The sequence below is a fragment of the Rhineura floridana genome, chromosome 1 (assembly GCF_030035675.1).
Source record: "Rhineura floridana isolate rRhiFlo1 chromosome 1, rRhiFlo1.hap2, whole genome shotgun sequence".
Taxonomy (NCBI): Eukaryota; Metazoa; Chordata; class Lepidosauria; order Squamata; family Rhineuridae; genus Rhineura; species Rhineura floridana.
In genome coordinates, this window is record NC_084480.1 from 155250011 (window position 1) to 155262420 (window position 12410).

General features: G+C 41.8%; 1 protein-coding gene across 2 annotated transcripts in view; it reads right to left on the reverse strand.

The window, feature by feature from the left end:
• Positions 1-12410, reverse strand: part of STXBP5L (syntaxin binding protein 5L) — a 165681-nt gene that overhangs the window by 79045 nt on the left and 74226 nt on the right. For both annotated transcript variants that reach the window (XM_061638424.1, XM_061638413.1), the window contains exon 10: positions 3092-3246. In XM_061638424.1, the coding sequence (XP_061494408.1) occupies positions 3092-3246 (155 nt within the window). The remainder of the gene's footprint in view (positions 1-3091; positions 3247-12410) is intronic.

Below are 12410 nucleotides of genomic sequence, written 5' to 3' on the forward strand. Positions count from 1 at the left end.
ACATTAAACCTTAACTCAGTAAAAGCAATTCTGCATGGAGCTAAAGTAATTACCTCTAAATAATTAGCTTTCTGGTGATCTGTTTTAAAATATGGGTACAATCTGGAAAATCTCGAAGAATGGATAGTTAGCATATCCGTTAAAGAAGCTCTCCTGTACACAAACAGCTTTAACTGTAATATAGACAGTCACTGAATCTCAGTCAGCTCACTATCAAATTCTCTAACAAGTGTATGTAAAGCAGCAACTTGCTTTTGGGAATTTAAGGGTGAGCCATAAGCTATGGAGACCAGGCGGGAGGGTGGCAAAGCTAATATTCTGTTGTGAAAATTTAGGAGTCGAACCTGTATTCTGGCCTGAACAGAAGGCCAATCCACTTCTGCATGAACATGTGCAGCAGAAGTACCAACAGGTAGGCCCAAAACATTCTTTGAAAAAGAGCTTTGAACCTTCTCCAACTCATGAATTAATGAGTGGCTAAGGCCCCAAAGCTCTACACCATATAACATAGAAGGGACAACCTTTGTCAAAAAGTTTTAGGGCTGGAACAACCAATTTTCCACCCTTAGTATAAAATAATTTCAAAATAGCTCCAGCAAGACATCTTGCTTTAGCAACAATAGTATCCAGATGAACCTCCCAAAGGGGTTTGCTTCAAAATGGACTCCTAAATAGCAAAATGATTTAGTCTGATAGGATTATTAAAAATCGACCAATTGAATATAGGAGATTTCTTACCGAATACAACCACTTTAATTTTTGAGAAATTTATACTGAGCTGTTCCTGCTGACACTATTTAGCCAACAAATCCCTGTGTTCAGGCCTCCCCTTGTCAAAGATAATATAACCATGACAATTGCGTATAAGAAAATACTGACCTTCCTATTTTCTATAGCTGGACAACATGCATCTAAATTCCCAAGCAATTTGACCAGATCATTTATATAAAGACTAAAAGAAGGGGGGGGGGCAGAACACATCTCTGTTTGACACCCTTCTTAATTGGATAAGAGGCCAGTCCTGTCAATTCTGATTTTACCTATGGTATCTAGATGCAAACTTTACTTACGTTAGTAACTTGGGGACAAGCACTATTGATTACTTTATTGTTAGCCCTTCTCTCCTTGTCTCCTTTTCTGTGGTGGCCCCCACTCTCTGGAACTCCCTCCCATGTGATCTTCGACATGCCCCTTCCCTAGATGTATTCCGCAAGGCCCTAAAGACGTGGCTATTCCAACAAGCCTTCGAGGTCCTTGGGATGGGTAAATCGTCATGAGTCTGTCATCTATCGTATGTTGTTAATATAATTGCTTTTATATGTATTGATGACTGTCTAGTATTTCTATCTATTGTTATTAATGTGATTGCATCTGATATTATTGTATTTTATCTTTTTTAATGTACGTCGCCTAGAGCGGCTAATTGCCAGATAGGCGACAAACAAATTAAATATTATTATTATTCTATAAAAGAAATTGATATTCTAGATTGCACAGAAAGTGACCCTTATACTTTTGTTAGATTTTAACACTGCTGGTCCTCGGCCAGCTCTCCATCACAATTGGAATGGAAAAGTTCTGGGGTCTAGAAGACTAATATGATCTCAGTCTCTCTCTCAGTCTTTGACTAATCTTTTGAGAGCCAAAGAGTTATTATCATTTCGTTCTCATTGCCTTTTGGAAGAATACACTCCCTTAAGTTTGTATCAACAGATTGTAGACTACCTAAAACCCTTTTTAACTTCATCTTGTACACCATTCCAGAATTTCAAGTCACTCTCCTCATGGCTTGATAAGGACTGTCAGAGCACCAAGAGAACTTTGGCCAAACTCTTTAGGCAACACCTTAAACTGAAAACAGAAGTAGCTACCCAACAACTTATCAATTTTAGATCATTTTATAAACACCTCATATGCTCAAAAAATCATAAACACAACAGAACTCAATGGGAGGCCTTGGGCCAAACTGCTATAGAAAATAATGAGCATAAGTTTGAGGCACGGGATTATTGAAGCTCAGATTTCATTCAATGACTGGACCAATAATTTTACTAAATCATGTAACTCCTTATCAGCTTCCTCCCCTTTCGTAGATCATAGAGCTCTCCCTGATTGGGACCCAGTAACCCCTTATACAGCTAAGTCTTTGATTGATTGATTTAAGCTCAACAAGGCACCAGGTAAAGATTTTTTGCCACAAGAACTTTTTAAATCATTTCCTAACTGGTGGGCCCCTGTTCTTGCTAAATTGTTTACTGAGATTAATTTGAATGGTTTAATTCCTCCAGGTTGGAAATTGTTTGTAGTTTATCCTATTTTCAGAAAGGGTAACCCTTCTCTTTCCCAGAATTACAGACCAATTAGTCTGTTGGATATCTCTTCTAAAATATATGCTTCCATTTTACTTAAAAAGCTACAGGAGTGGGTCTCTTCCAATTCTATTTTGTGTGAAGAGCAAGCTGGCTTTAGGAACTCTTACTCTACCACCAATCATTGCTATACTTTGTTCCATCTTATTGAGAAAACCTTTAAAAGCAATTCAAGACTCTATGCAGTGTTTGTTGACATCAGCTTTTGACTCAATTGATATCTAGTAGGTAAGAGGCAGCTTCCACTAAACCACTTTTTATTGGTGTGAGGATGCATAAGAATTATAGAACAGTGGTATTGGACCGTGCAACCCAGCAAACCCACACTGGAAGCCAATTCCAATGTTCCCACAGTCACATGGGGCCAAATGACATAGAACTACGTTTCTATGGTAACTATGCTGTTACGGGTACATACAAATCAGGCATGATACAGATACTCATACTGAGTAGCTTACTTCAGTTGCTTTTGCAAATACTATTATGAATCGACGTTTTGCTCCATACATTCCTAGAGACATGGTACAAAGATCCAGTTACAAAGACAGGGCTTTCAAAGCCCTAGGCAGGCTGGGGGGGACGGGGCCTTAGAGACTGAGTTTATTAGAATATTTGTTCAACCAATTACAGCCCAAATATCTTTGGTCTCTAAGCTCTACTGTGAGCACAAGTGCACTATTTGCTCTCAGACTACTGGATAAAATTATAACACACACACTCACCATTTGGATATGGAGTTTCACAAAGAGTTAAAAAATCAACAATGGGGTGATCCATCTCAAGTACAGTAATTGCTTTTCCATGCATGATTGTTAGACTTGGTCTTCGCCAAGGTTTGTCATAAGAGAGTCCACCAGAAAATATTATGAAAGGTTCACTATATTGGAGAAAAAATAAAAGAATGGTCATTTCAGATTTTTGCACTGACTTTCAACCAAAAGATTTTTGCAAGTTGCAAAAAAAAATAATGTAGTCTTATGTCAACTCTGACTAAATTTTAAGAGCTTGTATTGATCTTACGAGGGCTCTTAAAATGAGTATTGAAAGATGACGTATGAAGTCGCCTGATCTGAGTCAGATCACTGGTCCGCCTCACCCAGGACTGTTTGCTCTTATTAGCAGCACTGCCTTAAGCGGATTACTTCCCAGCACTGCTGCACGGAATCCTTTTATGTGGAAATGCTGGGAACTGAGCCTAGGATCTTCTGCTTGGAAAGCACGTGCCATTGATTAAACCCCCCTGTAATAAGGCCTGTAATACAGGAACTCTAATATAGGTCAGTGGTTCCCAAACTTTTTTCCCCACAGACCACTTGAAAATTGCTGATGGTCTTGGTGGACCACTTAATGGTTTTTCTGCCTGTTGTAGCAATTGCACTGTGCTAGATGCTGTATGATTCTTAATTGCGTTTTTATTGGTTCTTTTATTCCTTATATTGCATTTTACTGTATTTCACTTTGCACTCTATCAGAAGCCCACAATTTTATTTATTTATTTATTTATTTATTTGTTGAGTTTCTATACCGCCCGACTAGCATAGCTCTCTGGGTGGTGTACAACAGAGAAATATAAATATACACAATAAAATCCAATAAATCAGTGCAAGGGACATGTATATAAAAATCCACAAATCTAAGATCAATTACAACATATTTAAAACTAAAAAACTAAAATGCCTGAGAAAAGAGGAAGGTTTTAACTTGGCGCTGAAAAGATAACAATGTTGGCGCCAAGCACACCTCATCGGGAAGACTATTCCACAGTTCGGGAGCCACCACTGAGAAGGCCCTAGTTCTTGTTATCGTCCTCCGAGCTTCCCTATGAGTCGGAACTCGGAGGAGGGCCTTCGATGTTGAACGTAGTGTACAGGCAGGTTCATATCGGGAGAGGCGTTCCAGCAGATATTGCGGTCCCACAAGACATGGGAGCAAGAGACCTCTGCTCTCCTCTGGAGTTCCCCAGTGACTGATATTCTGAGGTCTGCTGTCTCTGAGTATTATTATTATTTATTGAATTTATATACCGCCGCATAGCCGAAGGTCTCTCTGGGCGGTTTACAACAATTAAAAACATTAAAAACAAATATACAAATTATAAAAACACATTTAAAAAAACAATTTAAAAACACATGCTAAAATGCCTGGGAAAAGAGGAAAGTCTTGACCTGGTGCCAAAAAGATGACAGCGTTGGCACCAGGCGCACCTCGTCAGAAAGATCATTCCATAATTTGGGGGCCACCACTGAGAAGGTCCTCTCCCTTGTTGCCAGCCTCCAAGCTTCCCCCAGAGTAGGCACCCGGAGGAGGGCCTTGGATGTTGAGGGTAGTGTATGGGTGGGTTCGTGTCGGAAGAGGCGGTCCATCAGGTATTGTGGTCCCAAGCCATGTACGGCTTTATAGGTTAAAACCTGCGCCTTGAATCAAGCTTGGAAACATACAGGCAGCCAATGCAAGCAGGCCAGAATCGGTTTTATATGTTCGAACCATCTGGTCCCTGTTACCAATCTGGCCACTGCATTTTGCACAAGCTGCAGTTTCCGAACAGACTTCAAAGGCAGCCCCACGAAGAGCACATTGCAGTAATCTAACTTGGAGGTTACCAGAGCATGGACAACTAAAGCTAGGTTATCCCTGTCCAGATAGGGGCATAGCTAGGCCACCTACCAAAGTTGGTAGAAGGCACTCCTTGCCACTGAGGCTACCTGAGCCTCAAGTGACAAAGATAATTCTAGGAGAACCCCCAAGCTATGGACCTGCTCCTTCAGGGGGACTGCAACCCCATCCAGGATAGGTTGGACATCCACCATCCAGTCAGAAGAACCACCCACTAGCAGCATCTTAGTCTTGTCTGGATTGAGCCTCAGTTTATTAGCCCTCATCCAGTCCATTGTCGCAGCCAGGCACCGGTTCAGCACATTGACAGCCTCACCTGAAGAAGATGAAAAGGAGAAATAGAGGTGCGTGTCATCAGCATACTGATGGCAACACAGTCCAAAACTCCAGATGACCGCACCCAATGGTTTCATGTAGATGTTGAACAGCATGAGGGACAGAACTGACCCCTGTGGAACCCCATACTGGAGAGTCCAGGATGCTGAGCAATGTTCCCCAAGCAGAGGAAGCCAACCCACCAAGTAGGAGCGGAACCACTGCAATGCAGTACCTCCCACTCCCAACTCAGCCAGTCTCCCCAGAAGGATACCATGGTTGATGGTATCAAAAGCCGCTGAGAGATCAAGGAGAATCAACAGAGTCACACTCCCCCTGTCTCTCTCCCAACAGAGGTCATCATACTGGGCATACTGGTGATCAAGGCTGTTTCCATGCAAAGCCAGGCCTGAAACCTGACTGAAATGGATCCAGATAATCGGTCTCATCCAAGAGTGTCTGGAGCTGGCCTGCCATCACTCATTCAAGGACTTTGCCCAGGAATGGAACATTTGTCACCAGCCTATAGTTATTAAAATTTTCTGGGTCCAGGGGGGTCTCTTCAGGAGTGGTCTCACTACCGCCTCTTTCAGGCAGCCAGGAACCACCCCCTCTCACAGAGAGGAATTAATCAATATATATATAGCCATAATGACTAGTCGCCACTGATGGGACTATCCTTAATGAATCTGTCTAATCCCCTTTTAAAACTGCCTAAGCTGGTAGCCATTGCCACATCTTGTGGTAGCAAATTCCATTGTTTAACTATACAGGCGGGCCCTGCTTATACGGCAGGTTCCGTTCTGGACCCCCACCGTAAAGCAGAAATTGCTGTAAAGCGGAACCCCATTGAGTATAATGGGGCGCGTCGCGCAAAAATGCCGCAAAATGCCGCAAAAACGGCTTTAAAACGGGGAATGAAAGCTGCCGCATTAGCGGAACACCGGTAAGTGAAGCACCGGTGAGCGGGGGCCCTACTGTACATTGTCATGTGGAGAAGTACTTCCTTTTTTATGTCCTGGATCTGCCACCATTCAGCTTCTTTGGATGAACCCAGTTTCTAATGTGCACAATATTATACATCTTTATCATATCATTTCCCCTTACTCACCTTTTTTCTAAAAACAATTAGTATTGGCAATTTTATTTTCTATTTTTTCCCCAATAATCTCCAACAAAGAATTCATCTTTTTCAAAGCTACCAGATCATCATTTTAATTGAGCTGTCCATCATGACCTCTTGATCCTTTTCCTGGTCAGGCAGTAACAGCTGATACCACAGTGTATTTGTGTTTTGCTGCAACCTGCATCACCATACACTTGCTCACAGTGAATCACATTTGCTATGTTATTATTTATTAATAAAAATATTTCTGTAGTGCCTACTTCTTTATTCTTAAACCCAGTGTTGAATTAGTGCTTTACCTATCCCATCAATCTCCATTGGATAGGTAATCACTTTGTAGATCCTGAGTGGGAATAGCTGAACCAGGTGTGCTTGCCAAAAAGGGTGTGTATTGCATGTGCTCAGAGAGGCATGTGGATGCTGTGCATTTATAAATATGCACCCTAACACCCACTACAATAATAAATTATAAATAATATAAATTTTATATCAGAAGTATATGTTACATATATATTATTCTATATTTATAATATTTACATTACCATAATAATAAATGTTTTGGCTGGGTGAAGTTTAATGCTGTCTGTTTAATACAGGCATACCCCGCTTTAACGTTTGCAATGGGACTGGAGAGTATACTTTAAGTGAAAATAAACTTTAAGTGAAGCAATTGTCTTCACTTGTACTGCATGCAATCACCACTAGATGGCAGCAGCGTCATGCCAATAAAGTACGTTATTGCGAAGCGTGGGAATGTTAAGCGGGGTATGGGGACGTATGGAGCATGTACGTTATAGCGAGGCGACGTTAAGTGCAGCGGCGTTAAGCGGGGTATGCCTGTACATTGGGGTAGAGAATATACTCTGATTCATCAAAGGTCTATAGGATAACAGTCTGCTCTGGTAATCTCATTCCTACTAAGCAGAGTACTTGAAAGATGGTAACATGCATCATCACCATTATTATGACCTTGCTGACTTCCTGCTGAAGCATGACAGATCTCATTACTCTCTGCTGAACAATATTGGCCTTGTAGCAGCCATGCTGCCCAAATGAATAGTAACTGTTCTCATCTAACACTAACCTGGCTACCTTCAAGCCAACTAGCTCTATCTCTCCCTACCACCTGATGGCAGGGAGGGAGTGCTCATTCTCAACCGGTGCCTGGAGGCTGTGAAGGGCTGGATGTGGGCTAACAAACTGAAACTTAATCCAGACAAGACAGAAGTACTGCTGGTCAAGGGAAAAACTGCACCAGAGACGGGGTTGCAACCTGTTCTGGATGGGGTTGCACTCTCCTTGAAGGAGCAGGTCCGCAGTTTGGGAGTCCTCCTGGATCCTGCCCTGCTGCTTGAATATCAGGTGGCTGCGGTAACCAGGAGTGCTTTTGGCCAACTCAAACTGGTCTACCAGCTGCGTCCATTCCTGGAGGCAGTTGACTTGGCCACAGTGACACATGCATTGGTGACATTGAGGCTTGATTACTACAACACATTCCATGTGGGGCTGCCTTTGAAAACAGCTCGGAAATTACAGTTGGTTCAAACTGCAGCAGCCAGAATGTTAACTGGAGCACGGCGCAGGAAGCATATCACCCCTGTGCTTTATCGACTCCACTGGCTCCCAATTTATTTCCGGGCCCAATTCAAAGTGCTGGTTCTGACCTTTAAAGCCCTAAATGGCCTTGGACCAATGTACCTGAGAGACCGCTTATGCCATATGTACCTGGCCGGGATTTAAGATCATCTGCCTCTGGTCTCCTGTGTGTGCCTGGAGTAAAAGATGTTAGATTGACGGGCATGCGGGAGAGAGCTTTTTCAGCTGTGGCCCCCAAGCTTGGAACACCCTACCCCTGGAATTCCGCTCTGCTCCCTCCCTGATGTTTTTTGGGAAACTTCTGAAAATGATCTTGTTCCGGAGAGCCTTTGGGAGGGACTGAAGGTAGAGCGTGACACTGATTTTATACCTTCTACGTTAAATTTTACCCTTGTAGTCCCCTTTAGTACCACTCCTTATATATATGTATATATGTGTGTGTGTATATATATATTGTATTTTATGTATTTTAATTGTATTTTATGTATTTTAATTTATTTTAATGTTTTTGTGATTTTATGGTTTACAATTTCATTATGTACGTTTGATTTTATTTTTGTAAGCTGCCCTGAGTGCCCTATAATAAGGTAGAAGGGCGGGATAGAAATATTTTAAATAAATAATAAATAAATAAACTAGTGGATAATTTCTTGGTTGTGTCAGGCCATTCTGGTTCCTGAAACCAGGATGTTTTGCAAAAAAGATAGATATCAAGCCCAAAGAGGGCAGTCTGTGGCTCTAAGGGTATCCCTATGTGGAGATTCTGATATGGACCAGGCACCAAAGTAGTGATACTAGGGATGGGCAAGAATGTGACACTGGACTTCCCAATGGTCCACAGATTCACTATCTTTGCTGCAAGTTTCTCTAGCTTATCCCAATATCGGACTTAAAAAAAAAATCAAACACATCACACTCTGCTTTGCTGATATGAAACTAACCAGCCTGCCTCTTTGCTTTGCTAACGTGAAATTGACAGGACTGTGTCTTTGCTTTGCTAATATGAAATTGACTACCCTGTGCATTTGCTTTGCTAGTTAAAATGACCGGCCTGTATATTTGCTTTGCTAACTTTAAACTGACAACCCTGTGTCTTTGCTTTGTTCAGTCTGCATCTTTGCTTTACTCAGCCTGCTCTTTGTTCTGCAGCCCATGTCTTTGCTTTGCTCAGCCAGCTGTTTCCTTTGCAGCCTGTCTTTGCTTTGCTAATGTAAAATTGACCAGTCTGTGTGTTTGCAGCCCATGTCTTTGCTTTGCTCAGCCAGCTGTTTCCTTTGCAGCCTGTCTTTGCTTTGCTAATGTAAAATTGACCAGTCTGTGTGTTTGCCCTGCTAACCATAAACTGACTAGTCTGTGCCTTTGCTTTGCTAAAGTGAATCTGACCAGCATGTGTGTTTACTCTGCTAAGGATAAACTGACTAGCCTGTGTATATGCTTTGTGTTAAAGTGATTTCTTGCTTTCTCCCAGGGCTTGGGGGAAGGATCTAATACCATTCGGGAGGGGAAGGAGGGGAATTGGATGGGTGGGCACTGGGCAGAGAGAAAGCTGCTTTCCTTTCCAAAAGGAAAATATTGTTAACAATATCATTATTTTTGCGACCCTGGGCTCCTACTGGGAGGAAGAGTGGGATATAAATCTAATAAATAAATAAAATAATAAATAATAAATCATTTTTCAGGAGGAGAAAAATCAGAACAGTAAAAGCAAACGATAGTGGAAGAATAACTAACCTGAAACAGAACCACCTGCCAGTTCGATGGGATGCAATTGAACAGGCACCAATAAACAGATCCCATCCCTAACTGATACCCAAAGGTGTCCCCCTCCCACCCATAACTCAGCTGTGTAGGCATGCTTGTTTTACAATGTCAAGCTGAAAGTTGGTAGGATCTTCTGAGGAAATTGGAAGCTAGTGTAATCCTCATCATCAGCGTTAAGAATATAAGAAAAGCCTGCTGGTTCAGGCCACAGTGGCTAACCAGATGCCTATGTGAAGCACACAAGCAGGACCTGAGCACAAGAGCACTCCTGCAGTTTCCAGCAACTGGTATTCAGAAGCTTCTAAGAGGTGCTCAGGAATCATCTCTCACATCCCAGAAAACTCGAGAGACACCTCAAAGCAAAAGCAGACAACTCAAGAACAAGCTTGCTAAAGTTTGGCTTTCTAACATACATGCCTTTTTGGGAAGCTTTGGAAGGAGGAGGTGGTGATTCAATTTTGGCAGGTTGTTCAAACAAAAAGGGAGAAAACTCTCTAGCAAGCAAACACTTGGCATGAAAAAGGAAAGGCAGATTTCCTTGAACAATGATATCACCTCTTCCTTGCAAGAGATGTCTGGTGGCTAGTCACATCTTTCTCATGTTAGTTCGCTCACAATGGCACCCCCTCAAAAAAGGAAGAAAAAGAATAGTAGTTCTAGAGTGCTGCATTTTAAATGATAAATGGACAAATGAGCTTTTTTTTTTCTTGTGGAAGTGAATTAAGTGTCTCTGAAAGTTACTGTGCCTGAGCTAATGTTCAATTTATGGACAATTGATGAGGCAACAAACGTAAGTAATACAGTCCAGCTTGCAATGTTTGTGTGTGAAATCTCATTACGTTTCAGTATGAGAGAGGACTTTTTTTGGGAAGAATGCATGACACCACCAAGGGCGAAGATACAGTTTAGAAAGTTTTGATGGCAGTGCACAACATGAAGGTCTATTTGAAAACCTGAGTGGAGCACCAGCCACGTCTGAAGCTCATGTTTGTTATCCTATTAAATAAAGAAATGGAGCACCTCAGAACTGATCCAAATGAGTTAACTGTGTATCACTATATTATCTATCAGGAAACTGTCTGTGCACAATTCTTGTGAATGAAAAATGTCATGACCACAATTGTTTCATGCATTTTAACTAAAAGTAGGGATTGCTGGTTTAAAGAGCTACTCAAAGACCTTGAAGGAAAATATGGTAACTTGATTTATTATTGCGAAATGCATGGGCTTTGATGGAGGCAAAGGGAAAACTTGTGCCAAAACTGAGCAACCCTAGTAGCTGTGCGACCGTGCATTCTTGGTAGGCTTCACTAGGTACTTCATAGATCAGTGTAAACATACAAGGGCCTAAATAGCTACTACTGTCACTATGTACAAATAAAACATTATCTGAATCAACAAATCTGTGGAAAATGCAGCTGAAAAAGATAAATTCATTGACCACCATATAAAATCTATATGGTTGATAAGTTTATCTTTAATAATGTTTTTCGCCTATTTACCTGCAATAGTCTTTAGGCTAAGAGGCCTGTAACTTCAGGGATTCCCCCAGAACCCTTCTTTTTAAAAAAATCAGCATTACATTGGCTGCTTCCCAGGCCCCTGGTTTGGAGGCTGACCTTAGGGACAACTTACATATTTTTATCTAACGATCAGCAATTTCATATTGGATTTAAGAACTCTCAGGTGAATACCATCTGGACTCAGTGATTTGTTAATTTTGAATTTGTCAATTAAGGCCTAGAATGTCATCTTTTGTCAACATCATTTGCCTCAATTCTTCAGACACTTTTCCTGAAAATGTCGGTTCAGACAGAAATAAAGAAAACACAAGGAATTCACCCAGCTTGTCTGCAATTTTCTTATCTTCCTTCAGCCTACCTTTAGCTTCCTTGTTCAACTGTCTAAACACCTCCCTAGCTAGTTTCCTGCTTCTGGTGTATTAAAAAAATACTTTATTGTTGTTTCTGATGCTTTTAACAGTCTACTCTTCAAATAATTATTTTTGCACCCTCATGGTCTAATGGTGTATCTTTTGCCAAAGTTTTTGTTCCTCTCTGCTCTCTTCTTTTGGTGAAGACTTCAATTTCTGAAGGAAGCTTTCCTGACACCAATGGCTTTCTTGCCTCTGCTCATAAACTCACTGGCATCCTCTTGGACTTGATGGTACCTTTCCTGATCTCTGGCATTTACATTGAGTTTCTTCTATTATTGTGTCCTGCCAGCGCTCATGCTTCAGCCTGACCTCCCATGGTAGTGGTGGAGAGACTGCAGTGACTGGAGGAGGCAGAATTGTCCCTTCCCCTGAAGGGTTTGCAGTAGAAGTCTCTCTCTGTGTGTATGTGGTGATAGTGTGCCCAAATGCGGCACTCCAGGCCTTTCTATCTAGCCCTTTGGGACTCTTCTCAGGTCATGCCCTGCCCCAGGCCACATCCCTGACCCACCCTATGCCCTCCTCTAGTGCTTTTGCCTGGCTGCAATGTGGGCCGGCATCAGCCCCCTGCAGGCAAGTCTTCTCCCATGTGTGCATGCACACATGCACTTAAATACGCCTGATTGTGCCACCTTGTGTATCAACATGGAGAAATACAGAAAACAAAATCAGAAAGAAGCTGTTGTAGAGAGATAAT